We start from the raw sequence: 23,679 nt of genomic DNA on the forward strand, positions 1-23,679 counted from the left end.
AAAAAAAGGAAAAAGCCGCCCTTGTCTGTTTTGGCGTCTCCACTGCGCGTTCTGAAGGCGCAACCCGGGGAAGGCAGGCGGGCGGGCGGGGGGGAAGGGGGAGACCTGGGGGTCGGGCGCAGGGCGCAGCTCGCCGGGCTCCAAGGTCTCTCCCAGCTCGTCCAGCTCGTCACCTCCTCCAGCGAGCAGGAAGCTGACAGGCGGCCCATTAAACCGCGCCTGGGATTGCGGCGACAACCATCTTCCCCTATTTTGATCACTTCCAACCCCAGACGCAGGAGGAGAGGGGGAGGGCGGGGGAGGAAAAGGGAGGAGAAGGAGGAAGAGGCGGGGGGGGGGGGAGGAGGGCGGGTAGGGCTAGAACTGGTGGTGGAGGGGGAGGAGGGCTGCCTAGAAACGGCTCGGAAAAATTCTCACCACCAGTTTGGATCATTCAGCCCCGCCGAGGGGGAGCCTGGAAACTGCTGAAGCCCCGAGGTCCGTAATTGGTTTTATAGGAATGGCTGAGGGCCAAGGTGTTTACATGCGCGTGATGGGCGGCGGGCGCGGCCAATGGGCGGCGGCCGGGGGCGGGCCCGAGGGGGGGCGGGCACCCGGGAACAATGCGTGTTTCTTAGCCGCCGAGGGCTCCCCTCCCCCATCGCCCCCCCCGCTGGGTTTTTTTTTTTTTTTTTTTTTTAGATCCAGCGAGTGGAACTTGAAAGGGGGGTTGTGTAATGTACCTTTTCCAATCCCGGGCTGTATATGGAGATTTGGGATTCTTTAAACCGGCGCTACCTGGATTTTATTAAAAAGCGCGGAGCTGGGCGGGAGGAAAGCTGGCTTTTCCGGGGGCTGCGGGAGCCGGACCGCGGGAGGGCGGAGGAGTTGGCGCGCCGAACGCTCGGCCCCGGGAACGATTTTCTACCAAAAAAAGGAAAGGCGGGCAAAAAGTGTGCGGCGGCCGCGGGATGGCGGGCAGCACGGGCGCCTAGCCGCGCCGGGAAGCGGGGCCGCCACCGGAGTCGTTGTTACCGGAGCCGCGAGCCGGGAGCTCCGCCGCGCCAGGTACGCCGCCGGCCCGCCCGCCCCCAGCCCGCGGGGGCGCGATGGTCTCCAAACTTCTTGCCGCTCGCCCCCCACCTCCTGCCCCTCGGGTGTGCGCCGAGGACCGGGCCCCTCGAAGCTGTCCAGCTCCGGAGAAGGGGTTCGGGGATCGCGGGCGCCCCGGGGAAGGCGGGGGCGCGCCCCTGCGCCCACCCTCGCCCCCAGCCCGCTCCGGGGGCTCGGCGGCCGCCGTGGGGGGGGGGGCACGGCCGAGGGGCGTGGGTTCCCTGCTGGCGGCTGCGGAGCGGGGACGCCGGAGCGTTTTCGATGATACAGGCTGTTTTTAATTAAAAGCCGGAATTCAGCCATTTTAACTGCATTTCGGAGGGAGAAAAAGTAGGAAGAAAGCGGCGGAGCCCGCAGATGGCCACGCCGGCTTCCTAGCCGTTGCCAGCCTGTTCGGAGAGGGCTTCACCCCGACTTTTCCAAAGTGGGGCGCGTGGGCATGTTCCGAAGCGCTGATTTTTTTTTTTTTTAGGAAAAGGATACCTAAGAATATATTTAAAAAAATAAATCACGGGAAACTCCTCGCCTCCTTGCGACCGGTATCCTCGGATGTGGCAATCTTAGATTTTTTTTTTCCAAAGTAAACGCGGATCTGGTAACCAGAGCTGGAAACGGGAGGGAGAGAGGAAGAGGGGGTGTTTGTAACCAAAACCATGTTAAAATACCAAAGTTGGTGGGGTGGGGGGTGGGATGGAGAAACTGAAGGGAGCCGGAGAACGCTGTGTGTGTGTGTGTGTGCGGCTTGAGGGTGTTGGGAACGGAGTTGGGGTGCAGGGCGGGTGGTGGCCGTTTGGGCTCCGGCCGGGCGTCTCGGCACCTCTCCCGGAGTTACCGATCAGCCACCGAGGGCGGCCGGCCGGAGGACGGCTGAGAAAGGGTGGGCTCCACGACCCCCCCCCCCCTCTTCCCAACCCCACGGGAATCGGCCAACGACAAAGCTTTTAAACAAACATCTTGAAACGAACTACAGGGGGATTTGCCCTGCGCTGGGGGGTGGCACCCCTCGGCCCCGCGCGGGCCTCTCCGCCCTCCCCCAAGCTTTCCTTTGTAGGTTATTTTAAGGGTGTGTAATGTGGGAAGGCAGGTTTGGAAGCGCTATCCTAGAACTCCTTTTCTTTTCCGTCCGATGTTCCCCCAAGTCCCAGCCACGGGGCCACGCGTCCTGGGAGCCGCAGAATGATTCCCAGGCCGGGGCGATGGAAAATGAAACCGAAGCTAGGTTTGGAGGATTTTACAAATCCTCCGGCGACCACGCCACGTCCTGGGGTCTTGGGGACCCAGGATTCTGCGGCTCCAGGTGGCTCCGATGCGGGCGGCAGGAGGGAGCGGCAAAGCCCCTTAAAAATCATAAGCCCTGTGCTTTTGCAGCATCCCATCCCAATCGGGCAACCATCACAAGAAACTAAGTACACTCCACTCATTTGGCTTTTTTTTTTTTTAAAGCCACTACAGGAAAATCAGACTGGGTTTGGGAGCGGGTATGAAAAACAGACGAGGGGCCCAGAAAGGTTAAATATTAAACTTTACCGATGAGATAGTGTTGAGGGTGATCTTCCCAGCAGCTCTGGAAGAGGCTTTACAGTTTTTCCACCCCGGAGGTTGTGACGCCCGGGAATAAAACCCCTCTTAGGTGGTTTGTCTTATTAGCCTTTCCGGGCACGGCCGGTTTGGCCTTCCCCGGTTTAGGGAGGACGCACCCGGCCATCGCCGAGGCCGGGTTGGGGCTCTGCGCGCACCTGTCACTTCCCCAAATCCAGTCCTTGGGAGCTGAGCCCTTTAGTAGGAAGGAAAACGTGGATTTCTTTCTTTTTTTTTTTTTTTTAAGTTTTACCTTTCCGTAAAAAGGGTTCAACTCCCGAATTTGTTTCTGGACACCCTCGATCGACAGCCCCTGGCTCCGAAGGGCGCAAGGCGACTTGATCAAACTTACATTTTTTTCTCTCCTTTTTTCTTCTTCCCCCACCTTCCTCCCTTCCGTGGCTCGTCTTCTCCGCCAAGACACCGGGTGCGCCTCGCACAGCTCCGCCCGGCCGCCCCGAGAGGCCCTTCTGCCGGCCGTGCGCCCGGGGCCGCGCGCGGGCCGCCGCCATGCACGCCGCGGAACCCCCGCCACCCGAGGCCTCCCGGACTGCGTCGAAGCCGAACTTTTAGTTCCCCGTGATCGAGGCCGGCGGGCCAGGCGTGGGGGAGGCTGGCCGCGGCTCTCCCACGGAGGATGGATGGCCGAGACTTCGGGCCCCAGCGGTCCGTGCACGGCCCCCCGCCGCCGCTGTTGTCCGGCTTGGCCATGGACGGCCACCGCGTGGGCGCGGCCACCGCCGGACGTTTGCCCGCGTCGGGCTTGCCGGGCCCGCTGCCGCCCGGGAAGTACATGGCCGGTCTCAACCTCCACCCGCACCCGGGTAAGTGCGCCGCGCGCGCGGGCGGCGGGGGATGGCAGGCCCCGGGAGGCCTTCGCGCTCGGGGCCGGGGCAACGCGGTGACCCCCCAGCCTGCCGTTGGGGTACGGGTGGCCTCAGGGCAGGGAACCCTCACCCACAGCCCCAGCGGAGAGGCTGCCGGCTGCCGGCCCCGGATCTCCTCGGAGCCACGGCGGGGGGGGGGGGGGGGAGTGACCCGTGTTCTCTGGCCCCTGGTGGTGTGAGCCTGGGGTTTACAAAATCTGGGCGAGAAGAGACCACGCCGGCCCCGGTGCCCCGTGAGCCTCACGCTCCCCAAGCTCCGATCATTTTTCTTGGCAAGTGGTTTTTTTTTTTTTTCCTCTTGCGCCGTTGGGCCCTGTGTTCCGTGCCCAGCTCCTCCACCACCCGCACCCGGCAGGACCTCCGGTCCGCGGGAAGAGATGGGGAGGGCGGTGACCCCAGTTCTAGGTCCGCCAGGGGTTTCTTTCCTCTCAGGTAGGAGGGCGGCGATGCCGGCTTGGGGGACTGGGGTTCTCTTGGCTGAGTGCAAGGATCCGCGCAGGGCGGCGGGATCCTTGAATCCCGGCCGGCTCCTGGAGCAGATGGGCCGGGCCCTGGAGGCCGAAGGGGGGGACTCCGGGGGGAGGTGGCCGGGAAGGGTGGCGGGGACGCCCGAGGACGTGGCCGGGAGCGCATGCGGTTGGCTCTGGTTCCTGGAAGGGCCGCGGGGCGAACGCCGCCGCCGCTGGCCGGGCCCAGCCAGGCTGCAGCCGCCAAAGGAACGAGAAGGAAAGCGAGCCGGGCGGCAGTGCTTAGCGGGGGGACCCCAACTTTCCTCCCTAGCTGCACCTCGCCTCTCAGCCCGACACTCAGATCAAAGGAAAATAAAAGGCATCCACCTTTCCGTGCAGTCGTAGTGGAGGGTGTCTGCTTTCCCGGGGCGTCCCCGCGTCCCCCCCTTGTCCTTGGGGGCTCGGAAGGAGTCCTCAGCCCAGCCCGGGCCTGGCCACGCTGGCTGGCTTTGCGTCTCTCTCGGATTTTTCTGCTGCAACTTTTCAGGAACCCAGGTCCGGGGCTCGGCGGGACAAAGGGCCTTTGTGAGGCGCCGGGGGGAGGGGCACGGTGGTGCCCGCGGCCCTGGGGATCGGCCGGCCAGCCCGGGCTCTCCTCCCGCCGCGGTCCCCACCGGCCCGGGTGGGGGCATGGGGGACCTTTCAGGCAGCGCTGCCCGGGGGTGCAGAGGCTGTCTGGGGCTCCCCCTTGGGGCACCCTCAGAGGCCGCAGTGATGGGTGTGGGCACGGCTTTCGGGGAGCGCGCTGGGTTTGTTGGTGCGGCCTGGGGTGGTGGCTGGGGCGCCCCACTGCTTGGGAATCGGATCTCGGTTCTCCTTGGTTGGCTGGGCCTCGCTGCCGGCCTGCCGCCCGCCCGCCTGCGGGGGCTGTGGCCCTGCGCCTGGCCCAGGCGTGCCAGCCCAGATCAGTGCCTTGTGCTGTGGGGAGCCGGTCAGGGGCAGGCAGACCGGCCGCTGCCGGGTGGCTGGGTGTTGGGGCTTACGGTTAGGTAAGTCCCCGTTGGAGGTCTGGGGGAGTTCTACGATGCAGTCCTCCGATTTCATCACCTCTCCCCCTTTTGCCCTTTCACAGCTGAGATTGTAGAGGAAACGGCGGGAAGGCTACCGCAGCCACAGCCTAGTGAGGCTTCTCACCCAGGAGTGAAGAGTGGGGGCTGGTGCTGGCCACCCCTTTCCCCCCCCCTCCAGCTGGCCTGGAGCTGGGGACCCCAGGCAGGCCCTGAGCCACACCCAGGCCGGTCCTGTTAACTAGATGGACTGCACCAGGAATTTACTGATTGTCAGGGAGAATTAAAGGTTCCCCAACCTAAAGGCCCTCCCTCTTTTCTTGTGGAGTACAGGTGCTTAGTTTCCTCTTTCCCACCTCTTGTTTCTGTAAGCCTTCTCAGCATCATCAGCTTTTTGTGTTTACTTTTGCACAAGCTCAGAGAGGCTGAGCTCTTTGCCCCATTCACACAGCAAGAGGGAGTGTTACCTTTGGGCTGGGTACCCTGGTGTGTTCGGTGGGTATACCCAGGCTCCCTAGGTTGGCAGAGAGAAGGAGCTGCCCTGAGAGCCCTCAGAACTAGGGGGTTGAGGGAGTTGTGCTCTAAGTGAGGGTTTTCTGGTAGAGATAGCTTTCCGTGTTGTGGGTGTGGCTTTGGTCTTTTTCTTGGAAAAAGGTAGGAAATCCAGAATGAATGTGGAGCCTGGTGGGTGGCTCCTGCCTGTAATCCTAGCTACTCTGGAGGCTGAGGCTCTGACAATGTTTGAAGCCAGCCTGGGCAGGAAAAAGCCTAGGGAAAAAGACTTTTTATCTCCAGTGACCCACCAAAAAGCCAGAAGTGAAGCTGGGGTTCAAGTGGTAGAGCCACTAGGTTTGAACAAAATAAAAAAAACTAAGGGACAGTGCCTAGATGCCCCATGTTAAAGCCCCAGTGTAAGCACAAAATACAGGAGTGGGGGTGCTGGTTGCAAACAAAAAGATTTTTTTTTTCCCCTTTTCCTACACCCTTGAATGTGGAATCTGTGAGAGGGATGAGTGACCGGCAAGCAACTGATGAGGCTAGACTCCAGCCTGCTGTCAGGCCATGCTCTCCCGCTGGGGTTGGCAGTCCTCTTGCTTTGCAATGGAAGAGTTTTTTTTAGCAGGATTTTGTACTTGGGTCTTTATTCTCCCAGCCCCCACAGCCAGCACTGAATGGGAGGTGGCCCCCAGCCCCGGATGGGGAGGTGTTTGCACTTTGGCCTGGCCACTAAGCAATTGGAGACCCAGGGGCTTTTCTTTTTTCCTGCCTCTCCCAGAAGATCCTGCTCTGGAATCCAGCCTGTCAGCCCACTGGGATTGATTTAGAAAGATTAATCAGTTAGGACTGAGATAAGAGAGGTTTGCCGGAATTTTCCTTCTTCGGTTGGAGGCAATCTGGGAATGGAGATTCTGCAATCTCAGAAAGGCCTTTAGCCCTGCTGTGTCTAGGTTCTTCAGCTTACTAGCTTGCTGGATCCATCTTTCCTTCCTATCTTGTTCACATACTTAAGCAAATCATTTCTGAGCACTTCCTGGGAGCCAGAAACTACTCCAGGATCAGGAGGTTCAGCCTTGAACCAAACAGACCAGTCTTTGCTGTCTGTCTGGGGCTCAGCAGTCAGTGCTGTGTGTGTCAGGGGGGAGGGGGAGCTCAGGCGATCAGGCATGTAAATCAGCCAAGGGAAAAAATTCTAAATGGGGACACAGGCCACGAAGGGGGTGAAATGCCTTGGGTTGGGTCGAGTCTGCCTGGAGAGAGGCGGTATGGGGGTCAAAGGGCTTGACCTGAGTGGAGCTTTTGTGTACGTGTGAAGAGCCACTGAGGTGACAGAATGCAGAAGTTGGTGTGTTAGCAGTACTGAGGGCGGATCCTGCCTGTCCCCAAGGGCTAATAATGAGGTCTTGGAATTTTAAACAGTGAGGAACGGAGGGACATTTTTTTACAGAACTGGCCTGGATTCATTTTCTGTTTTGTGCCTGTGTTGGGGGCATAAACTCAGGTCCTAGAGGCACTGAACTTGGCTTTTGTTTTCTTTTTTTTTATGATCCAGTTCTGCCGCTTGAACTATAGCTCCACTTCTGGCTTTTGGATAATTAATTGGAGATAAGGGTCTTACAGATTTTCTAGCCCTGGGTGGCTTTGAACCACGATCCTATCTCAATAGCTAGGATTTCAGGTGTGAGCTACCAGCCCCAGTCTGGCCTGAATCTTAAAAAAGAAAAAAAAAGTCATAGGCCATATACTGCTTGAGATTGGAATGGAGAATGAGAAGCTGTTTCAAAGGTCATAGGGCAGTTGTGGAAATCAGGGAATAGACAGGAGGTTAGCCCTTAGTGTTGTTGATAGTATATCCCACGGAGTCCATACCCGTACAATTATGTAAGACACTGTCTTCTAATTTTTTTCTAGACAGTTTCTTGAGCTTTTTTTTCTAGGTCTAGTCTGATATTGCAGGTGTGAGCCACCATGTTAGCTGTGAGATACAGGGTCTCTGTAATTTTTTTTTTCTCCAGTTGGTCTCCCAATCACACTCCTTCATATCTCTGCCTCTCAAGTAGCTGGAATTACAGGTGTGAGCGCTGTGCCTGTCCCTTCCTTGTTTTCCCAGAAAGAAAGTTAAAGCATTTCCTGGTAAGGGAATTTCCCTTTGGGGAATGATCTGGCAAAGGGGAAAAAAAGAGTTATCAACAATTTAGATCAATTTGTATGTGTGTGAGAGACAGCCACACCTCAGATAATACCATATAACAGGGCAAGAAAGTCATTCACTGCTGTCTGGGCCTGGTGTGTCACGTCAAACTTTGCTCTGCATTTGAAATTACTCCAAAATAACCCTTTAAAAAAGAAAGAAGCTCACACCTGTAATGGTCGCTACCCTGGGAGGCTGAGATCTGAGGACTAGGGTTTGAAGCCAGCCCAGGCAGGAAAGACTCTTATTTCCAATTAACCAGCAATAAGCCGGCACATCAGCTCTAACCTGCAATCCCAGGATTAAAATCAACTCCACCCTAAGGCCTCGGGCTGTGGGGTTTTCATCTCCCTTCCCTGGCAAGTTGGCTCTGTGAGCCTGGGTTTTCTTATCTCTTCAGGTGGGTTAGGTGGGTGCTACAGTTTTCAGGTGGTAGGATGAGCCTGAGCCAGCGAGCTGAGGCCAGCTGGGAGCTTCTTCTGTCCCTTGCAAAGTTCAGCAAAAGTGATTGCTGCAATTATTGTGATCATTACTCCATGACTCACTCTCCCTAGAGCTGGTCCAGACCTCCCCCAGGGCTGGTGGAATTCCTTTCCTTCCCCTGGCTGGGGAGTATGGACCTCAGACTCAAGTGGCCCAACCTGATCTCACATTCATTCATGTATTCATTCATTCATTCACTTTTTTTTTTTTTCTTCTTACTGGGGCTTGACCTCAACCTGATCACTGTGGAGTGGTTTTGCTTAGGGCTAGCGCTCTAATACATAGCTCCACTTTTGGGTTTTTGCTGATTCGTTGGAGATGAGAGTCTCATGGACATCGCTGCCCAGGCTGGCTTCAAAGTGCGATTCTCAAAGCTCAGCCTCCTGATTCTGAGTAGCTAGGATGACGGGAGAGCCACTGGCAGCCATCCCCCTATTGACTTTTTAAAAGCTCTATTTGGGAATATCTTACATATGGTAAGTTTTACTCTTTAAGAGTATACCAACTTGTTTTTGGACAACATGCATTTAAAAACAAAAACTCCACATTTAAATAGTCAAATTATAACTGCCTATGGTGGTATGTGTATGCCTGTAATCATGACTAAGGAGGTGGAGGTAGTAAAAGGATCCTGAGTTTGAGGCCAGCCCAGGGAAAAAGGTTACCAGCAAAACAAAACAAAAGGCTGGGGCTTAAGTGCACTTCTCAGGTTCAATTCTCACACCCCCTTCTCCTAAAAACACAAATCATGCTGGGCAATCGCGGCTCACTCCTATCATCTTAGCTATTCAGGAGGCTGAGATCTGAGGATCACAGTTCAAAGTTAACTTGGGCAAGTCCATGAGACTTTCATCTCCAGTAAACCCCTTAGAGAAATGGCACTGTGGCTCACGTGGTAGAGTGCTAGCCTTGAGCAAAAGAAGCTCTAGGACTGGTGTAAAAATTAAAAATAAGCTAAAGGACAGTGCCCAGGCCCTGAGTTCAAGCTCTTCTTGTACTGGCATGCCCAAGAGATAGGTTCACCCATGTGCTCATGCACACCCTACACCCCCATACCACGTTAGAAGGATTATAAAGAAAACCAGGAGCTCTTGCCTTATCTTTCCTGGTTTCTCATTTCTACCCTTAGTTTCTATTTTATTCCTATTTCTCAATAATAATTTGCTTCTACCACTAATTATTAAAAAAAATTTTTTTTTGCGATCGAACCCTCAAAATAATTTTTTTTTTTGGTTGGTTGTGGGGCTTGAATTCAGGATCCGGATGCTGTTTCTGAGCTCTTTATGCTCAAGGCCAGTGCTCTACCACTGTGAGCCCCAGTGCTGCTCCCGGTTTTCTGGTGGTATAATTGGAGATAAGAGTCTCATGGACTTTCCTTCCCAGGCTGGCTTTGAACTGAGTTCCTTAGGTCTCAGCCTCCTGAAGTAGCCAGGATTATAGACAGGAGTGAGCCACTAGCACCACCTGGCTTGAACATTTAATTTTTTTATGGAGCATGAGGGTTTGGCATAGGTAGCTGGATTCTGAATTTAACTCCCACTTATTCAGCTGAGGTCCTTTGCCTCTTGGTACTTTGATTTTCATATCTGTACCATGAGATTGTTTAGAGGATGAAAGCATTTAGAAATGTTATCTGGTATGTAATAAGCACTGAATAAATGCTTATGATCATGATGATTCTTGCTGTTGGGCCTCCTTTTCCTATTGTGTTTAAGTCAGTTTTATCACTATGGCATTGCAAATATTGTTAATAGTATTGAGCCAATAAAATAAACTCTGTAATAAAATGAACGTTTTTAGATTTCCTGGAGTGATTTCCTTTCCCCCTGCCCCCCCATACCCCCCAGGAGGGCAGAAGTGGCCTTTGAATTCTGGACCTTAAGCTTTCTAGGTAGGTACACTACCTACCACTTGAGCCACACTCCAGCCCTTCTTGCTTTAGTTATTGTTCAGAGAAGATCATCTTCCAGTCTTAATCTTCCTGCCTGTCTTGTCTCTGAAGTGGTTAGGATTATAGGTCTGCACTACCATACCTAGTTGTTGTTGTTGTGTGTGTGTCCCTGCTTTTGGCAGTACTGGAATTTGAACTCATGCTTGCTAGGCAGGTATTCTGTTTCTGTGTCATGCCTCCTTTAGCCCCTTTGGTAGGATTTTTTCTCCCTAAATAAGGATTTCTGGTTTCTAGTATCTTGGCACATTTCCCTTTGGTGTCAGCATCTTTCTTTTCTGGAAGATAGCCTTCCTGAAACTCTTTCTATACCTCCTTGTTTCCTGTTTTTACTTCCTTGTTTCCATAGAGCAGATTCTGCTGTAGCTTTCTCAGAAAGGGTGGAAAAATCACAAATCCTATGAGGATTAGTACATTATTTTTGAGTAAGATGGCCTTCTTTTTTCATTACATGATTTCCCAGTCCTGGAGCTTGAACTCAGGGCCTGCAAACTGTCCCTGAGCCATTTTGCTCAAGGCTAGCATTGTACCTCTGGAGCCACTGCTCCACTTCCTGCTTTTTATGGTTAACTGGTGATAAGAGCCTCAGGGCCTTAGAACTGCAGTCCAGTGATCTCAGCCTTCAGAGTAGCTAGGATTACAGTGAGCCACCAGCACCCAGCCTGATGACGCCAATTTTCTTTCCCTTTCTTTCCTCCTTCCCTCTCTCTCTCCCTAGTCTCTTTTTGCAGCCCAGGCTGGCTTTGAACTTTGCATCCTCCTGCCTTAGCCTCTTGAGGGTAAAGATTGCAGGCATGCACCACCTTAGGAGGCTCCATTTAGATCTTGACTTTTGTATTTTATGAACATTTTCCCCCTCATACTTTTTCAGATGATTAAGAGCATTTTAGAGTCAAGATTGAAACCCATGTGCCTAGGCCATCCCTCCCAAGCTCCGTGGCTTTGAAGTTGTAACCGCAGCCTCTCCCTGTGGTGCTTTTATGGTTATGTTTGCCGTACTGCTGTTCCAGGGGCCTCCTTTATCCTGGAACTGTGGTCTCTCGGCTTCAGGTTCTGTTCTATTATTATTATTATTATAGTTATTAGTATTATGGACGGGTGGTACTACTGGGGCTTCAAGTCTGTGCCTGGATGCTACCTGTCAGCTTTCTTTCTTTCTTTTTGTTCAAGGCTAATACTCTACCATTTGAGCCACTTGGAGAGCTTTGGTGGTTTGTTGGAGATGAGTCTCACCAGCCGTGCGCAGGTGGCTCACATCTGTAATCCTAGCGAGTCAGGAGGCTGAGAGCTGAGGATTGCAGTGCACAGCCAGCCTGGGCAGAAAAGTCCTTGTGAGACTCTTTTATTTTCAGTTAACCCCTCAAAAACTGGAAGTAGGGCTATAGCTCAGTGGTAGAGTGCTAGCTTTAGGCTAGTTCACGGGGAACACCCAGGCCCTGAGTTCAAGCCCCACAACTGGCCAAAAAAAAAAAAAAGGTGGGGGTTCTTACCCATTTGTCTATCCTGGCTGGCTTTGAACTGTTGATCTTCAGATCTCAGGCTCCTGAGTAGCTAGGTGTGAGCCACCAGCATCCAGAGTACTATTTTTGTTTGTCTTTTACAATTTCCTTCCTATGATTTTGGTTATTCTGTAGTACTGTGAGATATAGGGGATGGTATCAGTAATTTTCTTCCCCTCTCCTCTTTGTCCCTTTTTCTCTCCTCTCCCCCCCCCCCACCCTTTTAAAGCAAGTATGGAGCCTATGCTGGCCTCTTTAATTCCTGCTACTTCTGCCCCAACCTCCCATGTGCTGGTATTACAGTCATGCACAAGCACACCTATCTCCTAAGAGCTCTTACATTCTAGTATGTATGTCACCTCACAGTTTTTGTGTGTATGTGCTGGTCCAGGGGTGTGAACTCAGGCCTTGGGTGCTGTCTGTCACAGAGCTTCTTTTGCTCAAAGCTAGCATTCTATCATTTGAGCCACAGCTCCATTTCTAGCTGGTTTGTGTGTGTGTGTGTGTGTGTGTGTGTGTGTGTGTAATTTATTGGAGATGAGAGTCTCACAAACTTTCCTGCCCTGGCTGGCTTTGAAGCGTGATCCTCAGATCTCAGCCTCCTGAGTAGCTAGGGTTACAGATGTGAGTCACCAGCACCTAGCTCAGTTTGTGTGTGTGTGTGTGTGTGTGTGTGTGTGTGTGTGTGTGTGTGTGTGTGTGTGCGCGCCTGCCTGCCTGCTTGGGATTGAACCCTGTACCTGGTGCCCACCTTTGAACTACATCCCTTGCTGGCCTGCCAGCCCTCTCCTGAAGCTTCCTTCTGGCTACTTAGGAGGCTGAGATCAGACTACCATGGTTCAAAGCCAGCCTAGCACTGTCCCCAGGCCCTGAGTTCAAGCCCCAGTATTGGCACACACACCCCGTCCCCAACACACACACGTCCCTGGAAAAAAAAATTAAAAAGTTGTCAATGAGATCTGTTGTAGCTGCTCACACGTGTAATCCTAACCAGGAAGAAAGAGGTTAGGTGGGAGAATTAATGTTCAAGGCTGGCCCTGGGCAAAAAGAGACCCTAGCTGAAAAAAATAAGGAATGCAAAAGGACTGGAGGCTGACTCAAGAGCAGCACCTGGGGGGCCCTGAATACCAATGTGCCCCCCCCCTCAAAAAAAACAAAACAACAAACTACAAACTGCAGAGAAGTAGGAGGCTCAGCTCAAGCACTGGAGCCTGGCAGTGGAGGAACTTCCTGGAACACTTATCTATAAAGAGATACTTTGTTTGGTTTTTGAGACAATGTCACTGTGTGTAGCCCAGGGTTGCCTCCAGTTCTACTAGGACTGGGATTAGGCCTGGGCCACCTAGCCTGGCCTTTGATCCTCTTTTTGACCTTGTGTATCTCACTGGCAAGAATCCTGGTTTTTCCAGGAGTCCAAGCCTTATTCTCCAGCCCACCATGGTTTGCGGAAGGCTGCATTATGGAGTGTACAATCAGCATTCTTGGGGCTGGGGCCTGCCCAGCTTGCATGAAGTCCTGGGTTCCATCACCCCCCCATAATTAAAAAATGAAACAAAATAACAAAAGATTCCATCCTGATTTGCTGGAGCATCAGCAATGATTTGTTTCCTTTTGTTTGTTTCTGGGGCTTGGGCTTTGTTCCTAAACTCTTTTTGCTCAAGGCTAGTGTTCTGTTACTTTGAGCCACAGCTCCACTTTCTGGCAATTCATCAGAGTCTCATAGACTTTGCTGCCCAGGCTGGCTTTGAACTGAGATCCTCAGATCTCAGTGGCTAGTGATTACAGGCGTAAGCCACCAGCGCCTGGCTGGTTTGTTTCTTCAGTCCTACTTTCAACTTGAACTTGTACTTTTTTCAGCTCCTCATCTTGCCCTGCCGCACACATCTTGTCCATCCATATTTTTGTTGTTGTTGATTGTGAGGCTTGAACACCATCCATATTTTTCGCTTCTAAACTTGAGAAGTTCTGTTCTCCATTTCTCATTCTCTTTTCTTTCCTCAGGAAACCATGCTACTATTATTTCCACGGAGTTCTTAGCCTTGGGGTTAAGGATTTCTTTCTTTTCTTTTTGGCTGCCAGTATTAGGGTTTGAATTCAGGGACTTGGGTACTGTCTCTGGGCTCCCCCCCCCCCCCCCCCCGCCCCACCAAGGTGGGAGCTGCCACTTGAGTCAGCTTTTTGCTGGTTCATTGGAGATAAGAGTCTCTTGGATTTGCCTGCCCAGAGCTAGCTTCCAACTGTGATCCTCAGATGTGAGCCTCCACGTGGCTGGCTCAAGGATTTCTAAATGGAAAACTCAGCTTTGGATTCTGGTTGGATGTTTAGGGAATTGACCCTCTTTTTTCCACCCAACTATCTATTCCTACCTGCCTTTTTCTTCTTTCTGTGGCTTTCTCGGTCTCTCCTGACTTTTCCCTATCTCACCTTCTATTTGGCTGCGGGGGTGGGTGTGGGGGTGGGTGTGGGGGTGGGGGGGTAGAATCAATCGGTAGGAAAATCCTGCATAATTGCTTTAGGGCCTGGGGCCCTGGCTGTCCTCACGCCCTGCTGTTTTGGGATTCCTTTTACTTAAATCTTCACACCTACTTGGTGGGGCTCCTGTCTGCTTGGAACCAGACAAAGGTTCTGCCCACTGGGGGCCCAGATTTGGTCTCTGCTGTGTGGTGGGCGGGGAAGAGGGCTGGTTGGAGGCCTCCATAGGAAATGCTGGGAGCTTTGCGTCCTGGGCTGCAAGAGTGACAGCTCACCTGGCGGGGGAGGAGCGCCGGAGTAGGGGCCCTGGCCTGGGGCTGGCGCCTGTCCCCTGTGGCCTCCTGCTGCGGCCTTCCGATTACCTGGGTGGTGAATACCTGGTCCTTCCTCACAGCGTTCTCAGGCACCCCAGCCTTTTGTTCTGTCACCCTGAGGAGTCACACAACAGGCAAGGCACCAGACATAGTTGGTCTCCCTCCCTCCCTTCCTTCTTCCCTTCCTGTGTGCCAGTCCAGGGGCTTGAACTCATGGCCTGGGTGCTGTCCCTGAGCTTTTTTTACTCAAGGCTGGTGCTCTACCACTTGAGCCTCAGCCCCGCTTCCAACTTTCATTGGAGATCAGTCTCATGAACTTTTATGCCTGGGCTGGCTTTGAACCATAATTCTCAGATGTAATAATTCTGAGATGTCCTCAGTGGTGGGATTAACAGGTGGGAGCCACCACAGCTAGCTAGTCACCTGGCATTTGATCATACAGTGTGTGAGTGCCTGTGACTTGACTTGGTTTTCTTGTGATGGGTTAAGGCTCTCTCAATTGTCCACTCACTGACTGCTGTTCGCTAGGAGGTGTCTGAGGTGTTTTCTGCTTGCCACGATTACTGGGGGGCCTTGTATATATATGCTAAGTAAGGGCTCTAGGCTGACATGCAGCCCAGCTCCCGAGAAGATTTGTGATCTTCCTTTTGGATGAATGTTTATAGAAATTTCCATATGATGTCTGAATGCCAGGGCCACATGGTCAGAACAGCCCTAGACTCTGCCATGATTGTTCCCATATCCCAATTTTCTAAAACTCCCCCTGTCCAGCCATTTATTTATCTTTTTCCATCTTTTTTTGCCAGGTCTGGGGCTTGAACTCAGGGCCTGAGCACTGTCTCTGGCTTCTTTTTGCTCGAGGCTAGCACTCTACCACTTGAGCCACAGCGCCACTTCTGGTCATTTTCTATATATGTGGTGCTGAGGAATCGGACCCAGGGCTTCATGTATACGAGGCGAGCACTTTACTTATAGGCCATATTCCCAGCCTCATCTTTTCTTTTTAACCAGTAATGATGAATGTATTGCAACTTTTAATTTTCATTTCCTCCAATGGTTTCAGAAGCTGAATATCTTGTTCTAAGTATATTAACTATTTGTGACTCTCATTTGCCTATTTTATAGTGAGTTGTCTGTTTCTTAGTGATTTGTAACAGCTCTTTATATATTGTGGTTACAAGCACTGCCCCTGAACTTCTTTTGCTCAAGTCTAGCACTCTACCACTTGAGCCAAAATGCCATTTCTGGTCTTTTCTGTTTATGTGGTACTGAGGAATCAAACCCAGAGCTTCATGCATGCTAGGCAAGCATTCTAACCCCAGAGCCACATTCCCAGCCCAGCAATATAGATCTTCCATGAGATAGGTGTTTCTTCTTTGTCACCTGACAGTGTCATTGGATGACTAGAAATTCCTAACTCTGAAGTAATCCATCATATCAGCCTTTATGGCTAAGTGCTTCTTTTTGTTGGTTTTAAGAGATCTTTATTAGCCCTCAGGTCTTGAAAGGTATTTCCTAATGGCTTTTTCTTCATTCAATGTGTTCTTTTTTTCTCCTCCTTTTCCTCCTCCTCCTCATTCTTCTTCTCTTTGTCTTTTTAATTTTACTGCCAGGGTAATGTACAGAGGGGTTACAGTTACATACATAAGGTAGTGACTACATTTCTTGTCAAACTTGTTACTCCCCCATTTTTCTCCTCCTTTCCCCCTCAACTCCCTCCCCAGTTGTACAGTTAATTTCCAACATACCATCTTGTAACTTTTCTTTGTCATATATTTAGGTATACAGTACGCTTGTGTTTCTTATTATTTTCACATTTTGTCTTTTTAATTTGTTTTTAAGTTGACATCTAAAAATGAGACATCCGTAGCTAATTATGTTTATGTGGGGTCGATGACGGTGTATGGTGTGAGGTGAGGTGGCTTATTTCTCCTGTGTGTATCCAAGCGGCATTGATGGACAGGCCCTGCAGGAGCATCAGGAGTTCTGTCCCTGACCACACAGCTGTGTGCCAGTGTCCTTTGACAGACTTTTGCCAGGGGGCTGGCCTTGAACTTGGATCCTCCATTTCTCAGTCTTACTTGCTAGGACTACAGGCGTGAGCCTCAGTTTCTCTCTTGCCTCAGCTCTCCAGGACAGAATCTCCCCATTCAGTGCAGGCTGGCCTTTGATTTGAGATCCTCCTGCTTCTGCCTCCTGAGGCCTGGGATGATAGGCAGGGACCACCACACCTGTTTTAGAAGTGGAGGTTAAAAGAAGAGTCCGCGCCGGGCACCGGTGGCTCATGCCTACCAACCTAGCTACTCAAGAGGCTTAGATTAGAAGATCGTGGTTCGAAGCCAGCCTGGGCAGGAAAATCCTTGAGACTCATCTCCAACTAACCACCAGAAAACCAGAAGTGGGGCTGTGGCTCAAGTGGTAGAGCACTAGCCTTGAGCTGAAGAGCTCAGGGACAGTGACTAGGTCCAGAGTTCCAGTCCCACCACGACTGGGAAAAAAGAGTCAGAGCCTTGGTTTCCTATTGTGTGAGAAGGACAACTTCTCCTCCTAGAGTTGAGCAGGTTGGAGAGACCCTGAAAGTGAAGCTTTTCTCATCCCCCACCCCAGCCTCAGGACCTTGGCCCCTCCCCTGCTTATCAGTATTCTCCTACCTTCATTTCTAGAGAAGTTAGGGCTGGGATGTAGCTCAGTGGCAAAGAATTTGCCTAACATGTATAAAGTTCTGGATTCAATCCCCAGTCTTTACTAAAAAAGAAAAGACAAGGAAAAACACACACAGAGTTAAACCCAAACAAACATGGGGAAATCAGTGAGAATGGGGGAATTTGGGATGGAGAGGCTCACCGCAGTACAGACAGCGTTGAAATCTGGTCCACTTTCAGTTTTTATAAGTAAAGTTTTATTGGAACAAAGCTGCCAGGCTGGAGGTGTGGCCCAAAGCAGCACCCAATAACTGTTTTCCTGGTCATTCTTTAAAGCATGAAGCAGGCGGGGTTGGTAAACAGGAAATGAAGCCTGTCCACTGCCCTATCCTTGTTAAGTAGTGACTGGGAAAGCCTTAGCCCAGAGGACCTTGGTGGTGGTGGGGGAGGTTGTAACTTAAAATAACCTGAATGGCCTCATTCTTTCCTTTGGTTATCCCAGTGTGAAAGAATGCATGAATGTGCAGAAGGGGCTACACTAATTCTTTTCCTGTGAGGAGAGGGAAGATGGTTTCTAGGCGGATGTGTGTGCAAAGGCCCTGAGGTATAGCCTGTGGCATGGTGCCTGAGCCCTTGCTGTTTGTTGATACTTCCTTCCCACTCCCACCAGTGAAAACTTCAGGTGCCCCTGCATCCCACGGAGATACATCCCAACACTCCCCACCCCCCGTAGGTGTCAGAAGTCTCATAATATCAAACACCACATCTATGATTTCCCTGTATATTTATACCTCTGATTGTTTGTACACCAGGCGGGAGAGAGACAAGAGCAGTAATGCCAGTAAAACAATAATAACGATGAATGGAAGTAACACTTAAGTGGACATATTTTCTTTTAAAATATATTGGCTGGCTATGGAGATACACACACCTGTAATCCCAAAACCTGGGAGGCTGAGACAGGAGAAATTTTTTTTTTCAGTGGCAGTCTGGGCTGTGTTAGGAGACCCTGCTTCATTTATAAACAACAACAACAAAAGCACATGAGATTCCATGTCGAAAAGAGCCATGAGCAAAACAGCCAGGGAGGAGGTTTGGCTCAAGTGGTAGAGGGCCAGCTATGAGCAAGCAAGCCAAGCAAGTGGAAGGCCCTGAGTTCAAATGGGTATCAGCCAATTCAGGGACTGGCATTCTCCCACTTAAGCCACAGCTCCACCTCTAGCCTTTTTTTTTTTTTTCTAGTTATTTGGAGATAGGAGTCTCACAGACGTTTGTGATCCTCAGATCTCAGCCTCCTGAGGAGCTAGGATGACAGTCCCAAGCCGCTGTTACCCAGTCAAAACATAAAAAACAAAAGCGCATCTTACGTTGAATTTTCTTTGGAGGGTGGGGAGGTTGACCGAGTGGGAGGCCTGAACGTTTAACTATATACTGGGGCTGGCTATGGTGCCTCGCGCCTGTATCTTATCTCCAGTGAACCAGCACACAGTTGGATGTAGAATGGTGGCTCAAGTGGTAGAGCACTAGGCTTGAGCACAAGAACTCAGAGACAGGGCTGGGGCCTTGAGTTCAAGAGGACCTGCACCCATACATCACCCCACCCTCTCCATCATGGTTCCTTGAATATCAGCTCCTTGGCAATTAAGGAGGGTAGCGTGTACAGTCTTGGCCCGGTGGACAGGGGATTAGGGATGAGTTACTTCCTGGGCAGGATGGGGGCAGAATTTCCTCATCCTCCTCAGAATGGCATGTAATTGAAAACAGCATGCGTCTATTTCTGGAATTTTCCATCGAATGCTTGGGGACTGTGGTTGAAGCTCTGGGTCTGATGGAGCTGTGTGCCTAGACAGCCCCGAGGGAGGGGGCTGTGTCTGGGTGAGGGGAAGCGGAGGGAAGCGGCCTGTCTGGGTTTCAGGCCCGGCCTCCAGGCTTCTGCTTTGTGTTTCTGGTTTGTAAACTGGGCGCGGCCATGACTAAGTCTTTCCCCTGATAGGCGCAACGATTACATGAGCTGTTGATAGGAGTGCTTGGCACCCTGCCTGGCGTGGAGTGAAAGGACTTGAGAAAGTTCTTTAGTGTGTGCCCCCCCCCCCCCCCCCCGCAAGTCTTGGAGCTTAAATTCAGGGCCTGGGCAATGTCCCTGAGCTGCTTTTGCTCAAGGCTAGCGCTCCATCACTTGAGCCACAGCGCCACTTCTAGCTTTTTCTGAGTAGTTTAAGAGTCTCACGGACTTTTATGCTCAGGCTGGCCACCTCACAGGTGCCCGGGATCCAACCATGTCCACCCCTCCAAGCCCTTCTGGGGTACCCAGTCACCCCAGGCAGGGGTGAGATCCTCAGATCTCAGCCTCCTGGAGTAGCTAGGATGACAGGCATGAGCCACCGCCTCCCAACTCAGGTTTTCAGTTTTAACAGAGGTTGATGGGCTGAGCTAGAAGCACGGGAGCCTCTAGTGGAGGAAGACCCCAGCTCGAGGGCGTTGCGAGAGACCCTGCTGAGCTCCGGGTCCAGTAGCACCCTCCTGGAGTCCCTGCCCCATGCGTTTCTCAGTGGCCACTGCTTGGTCACAGGGGTTATGGGTTTGAGCAGTGGGTAGGGCCCCCAGACTTGTGCTGTAACTTCTGGGGCAGGGGGAAGTCAGGCCCTAGGCAGGAACTGAAGGGGCCATGCCGATAGGTCTCTTTCTTTGCTCCCATCTCTCAGGAGCTGCTTGGTGTGGAGGCCCTGGGGCACAGGGCAGGGGGAAGACTGGGGTGTCAGATCCAAGGGCTGAGAGGGGCAGGGTGCTGGCTGATTTATAGCAGACAGTTGGAGAGGCCATAAATTCCTATAAACTGTCAGTGTCCTCATAGCAGCAGAAGGGGGGTGACATGTGTGCTCCCCAGTGCCCCCCTGAACCTGGGTACTCCAGCAATCCTGCCACGCCTGGGCAGCAGGGAGCCCCTGCCCTGGTGGCGGGTAGGAGCCGTTGGTGGCATCCGGCCCCGTGGCCCTGCCAACTTGGGGTGCTTCTGGGGACGTTCCACAAGCCGGGGCAGGACCCAGGCAGGGCTGGGGCTTCTGCAGCCCCAGCAGGATGTCACGTAAGTAGTTGCGAAAAGCCCTGGTCGCTGCTTCCGGAGCCTTCTACTGCTGCAGCCCGGGGTTCGGCAGGGACAGGGGCCCTGCTGGCCCCTCCCAGGCCACATGGATGGACTGACGGGGCCCCAAGGCCCGAGGGGTCAGCGCTGGAGCAGGGTGAGGGGCCGGGATGATTGACAAGTGGCCAGGGAGGGTCCCTATCCCCGAGCTCCAGTCTAGGGCAACCCGGTGGAGGCCCTGCCTGGGGTGACTGGGTACCCCAGAAGGGCTTGGAGGGGTGGATGTGGTTGGATCCCAGGCACCTGTGAGGTGGCCAGTAGGCACATGGACACACGCCCTGGAGGCTATGTCTGCTGGGGACCCAGAGGCTGGAGTGGGGTCAGTGAGCCTCCGTGGGGTGGACTGGGGTCCCCTGCCCCCTCCTGTGTGTATGGATCCCTGCAAAGTTGCTTAATTCCTCCATGCCATGGTGAGCCCTTCTCTGAGGGTCCCCAGGGTATGAGCGAGGCTGCTGTCCGGGCTTGCCTGGGGTGGCCCCTGCTGGGTGCTGTGTTCCGTGCCTGGCTCTGGGCTGGGGGCTGAGGGCTGGGCTCATTGGCATCGAATTCCAACCATCATTTTGACTCATTCCCTTAGTCGTTTATTTTTGTTTGCATTTGTGCCATGTACCCATGCTGGGCTTGAACTCAGGACCTGGGCACTGTCCCTGAGCATTTTTTTTTTCTTGCCAAGGGTAGCACTCTACCACGGGCCATAGCTTCCCTTCCAGCTTTTTTGGTGGTTACTTGGAGATAAGAGTCTTATGGACTTCCCTGCCTGGGCTGGCTTTGAACTATGATCCTCAGATCTCCTGATCCTCAGATTTCCTGAGTAGCTGGGATTATAGGCATGGGTCACTGGTGCCTGGCCGAACCATTATGTTTATGATTCCATCTTTTATTTTTTGGTGGTTATGGGGCTTGATCTCTGGGCCTGGGCACTGTCCCTGAGCTGCTTCAGCTTAAGGCTAGTGCTTTATCACTTGAGCCACAGCGCCATTTCTGGTGTTCTAGTGGTTAATTGGAGATAAGAGTCTCATGGACTTTCCTGCCTGGGCTGGCTTTAAGGTGCGATTCTCATCTCACCCTCCTGAGTAGCTGGGATGACAGGCGTGAGTCACCGACCCTGGCACCAATTTATTCTGTCTTATTGTTAAAACATCTACCTTTCAATTCCTGTGAATGTATGCATGAGTGTATGCATCTGTGTGTGTGTGTGTGTGTGTGTGTACACATGTAAGGGCATGTGTCATGCTGGTTGGGGTTTGAACTCAGGGTCTTATGCTCATGGCTGGCATTCATTTGAGCCACAACTACAGTACTTAGTTTGGACTTATTTTGTTTTTGAATTCAGGGCCTGAGCACTGTCCCTGGCTTCTTTTTGCTCTACCACTTTAGAAACAGAGCTACTTCTGGCTTTTTCTATATATGTGGTGCTAAGGAATCGAACCCAGGGCTTCACGTATATGAGGCGAGCACTCTACCATGAGGCCATATTCCCAGCCCTTTTATTTTTCATTGTTATGAGAAAGGTAGTGTACAGAGGGATTACAGTTACATAAGTCAGGTAATGAGTGTGTTTCTTTTGGGTCAATGTTACTCCCCCCCTTGCTCTTCCTCAGTTTTTTTCCTCCTGTCCCTTCACACAGGTTATACAGTTCATTTTCAACATAGTGTCTGGTGAGCACCGCTGCTGCACTTGTTCACCCTTGTCCCTCCATTTCTATAGCCACCTCCTTCCCTTCCAAAGACAGATAAACCAATAAATGAGACAAAAGGAAAAGAAAATAGCAACAAAGAATAAAACCTCTTGTTTCTAATTCCTAGCTTTTCTTTTGAGATAGGGTTTTGCTACACGCCCAGGCTGCCCTTAGACTTAGGATCCTCCTTCCTTAGCCTCCCGAGTTCTGGGACTATAGGAAGGTACCACTGTGCTTGGTGGATAAGCATTATGAGGCCTTTTGCCCAAAGCTCCCCAGCCTCTCTGTGGCCTCTTACCCCCAGGTTTGCCTGGGATCCCTCTTTCAAGAGGGGGCGGGTATTGGAGCTAGGATAGGGCGAGACCCTGGGAGGCCTCTTGTTGCTCTTGTTGCTGCCCAAGTTGGGTTTGTGGCAAACTTGGGCCAGGTGTCCTCATAAACAGGGCCCTGGTGTCTGGAGGGCCAGCCCTAGCCAGGGTGCCCTGGCCCGCACCAGCTTCCGCCTCTGTCTTCACTTGTTCCTGATCCTTGGTGGCTTGGGCATCCTTGGGTGTGCAGTGAGTAGCTGCCCCCGGCTGTGGTCTCTGGAGTGCCCCAGCTGTGGGCCTCAGTTTCTCCCTCTGGGAAATGGGCACGCAGGGCCAAAAGTAACACTCATAGGCCTGGGTATTTCCCAGGGTGCTGTGAGCCCTGGGTGGGGTTGCATTGCCCAGCCCCCTCTCATGGCCCAGGGACTGGCTGGGCAGAGGCTGTCTGTCCTCTGGCTATGCAGCTGGGGCCCTGGGGTTGTGGTGGGCCCTGATGGCAGTGGCCTGGGTGGCTGTCTGACGCCCCCTTTTCTCTGCAGGCGAAGCCCTCTTGGGCAGCTTTGTGGCCAGTGGGATGGGGCCCTCGGCCTCGTCCCAGGGGAGCCCGGTGTCTCTGCCCTCTGACCTCTCCTTCCGCTCCCCCACCCCCAGCAACCTTTCCATGGTGCACCTGTGGGCCGCCCATGCCCATGAAGGTAAGGAGCGTGTGGGCGGGTGTGGCTGCTGGGCCGCTGTCCCCCAGCAATGACCGTTTTATGTCCCTAGTGGTCATCCTTCTTGCTATAGCTAGTGGGGTCCAGTTGTGGCCACCTCCTGGTTGTGCCACAGGGCCTTGGCACCAGCTGTTCTTCGCCCCCCTCCCTCCTACAAGTCCCTAGCTGTGTCCTGCTTCTGTCCAGGGGTCAGCTCAGGCATGTCTGTGGGGATGGAAGATTTCAGCTGTATGATTTATCTGTAAACCACTGGCTTTGCTGCTGGGCTTGGCCTGGTGTATTCAAAATGGAGAGTTCTGAGATTTGAATTTGGGGATCCCAAGCCCTCCTTCCTCCCCCTGGAGATCACCCATGTCTTGGGTAGAGAGAGTGCTGAGAAGGCCTCATGTGGAGGCAGAGGGCCCCCTGGGGTCAGGGCTAGGCAGAGCCCCTTCACTCTGTCCTGATGGTGCTGCAGGCAGCTTCAGGCTGAGGCGGCCAGGGACACAGGACCCAGCCAGGCCATGGCTCTCCCAGTTACTTGGGGAAAGGCCGGCCATCTCAGAAACGGTGTGTGCGTTCTACATACACTGGCCAACTGGGGAGGGGGGGGGGAAGACAGACCGTGAAAGCGCATGGGCCCCCACTCTGGGGCCTGGGTACCTCCAGCATGCTCAGTGGTTAAATGACATACTATGCACTAGGCCGGCTTCTTGGGTTTGTGATGGTTAATTTCTGATC

The 23,679-nt window shown here is 52.7% G+C and overlaps 1 protein-coding gene across 6 annotated transcripts in view; it reads left to right on the forward strand.

The window, feature by feature from the left end:
• The first annotated feature begins 656 nt into the window (after positions 1-656).
• Positions 657-23,679, forward strand: part of Tnrc18 (trinucleotide repeat containing 18) — a 75,885-nt gene continuing 52,862 nt past the window's right edge. For 5 of the 6 annotated variants that reach the window (XM_048329938.1, XM_048329943.1, XM_048329945.1 and 2 more), the window contains exons 1-3: positions 657-1,047; positions 3,091-3,494; positions 22,786-22,941. In XM_048329938.1, coding sequence (XP_048185895.1) covers positions 3,308-3,494; positions 22,786-22,941 — 343 coding nt within the window. In that variant the 5' untranslated portion in view covers positions 657-1,047; positions 3,091-3,307. Of the gene's footprint in view, positions 1,048-1,281; positions 3,495-22,785; positions 22,942-23,679 lie in introns of those variants that run through there. The other variant, XM_048329940.1, reaches the window with a different exon arrangement.

Source organism: Perognathus longimembris, chromosome 1 (assembly GCF_023159225.1).
Source record: "Perognathus longimembris pacificus isolate PPM17 chromosome 1, ASM2315922v1, whole genome shotgun sequence".
In the NCBI taxonomy this organism is placed as follows: domain Eukaryota; kingdom Metazoa; phylum Chordata; class Mammalia; order Rodentia; family Heteromyidae; genus Perognathus; species Perognathus longimembris.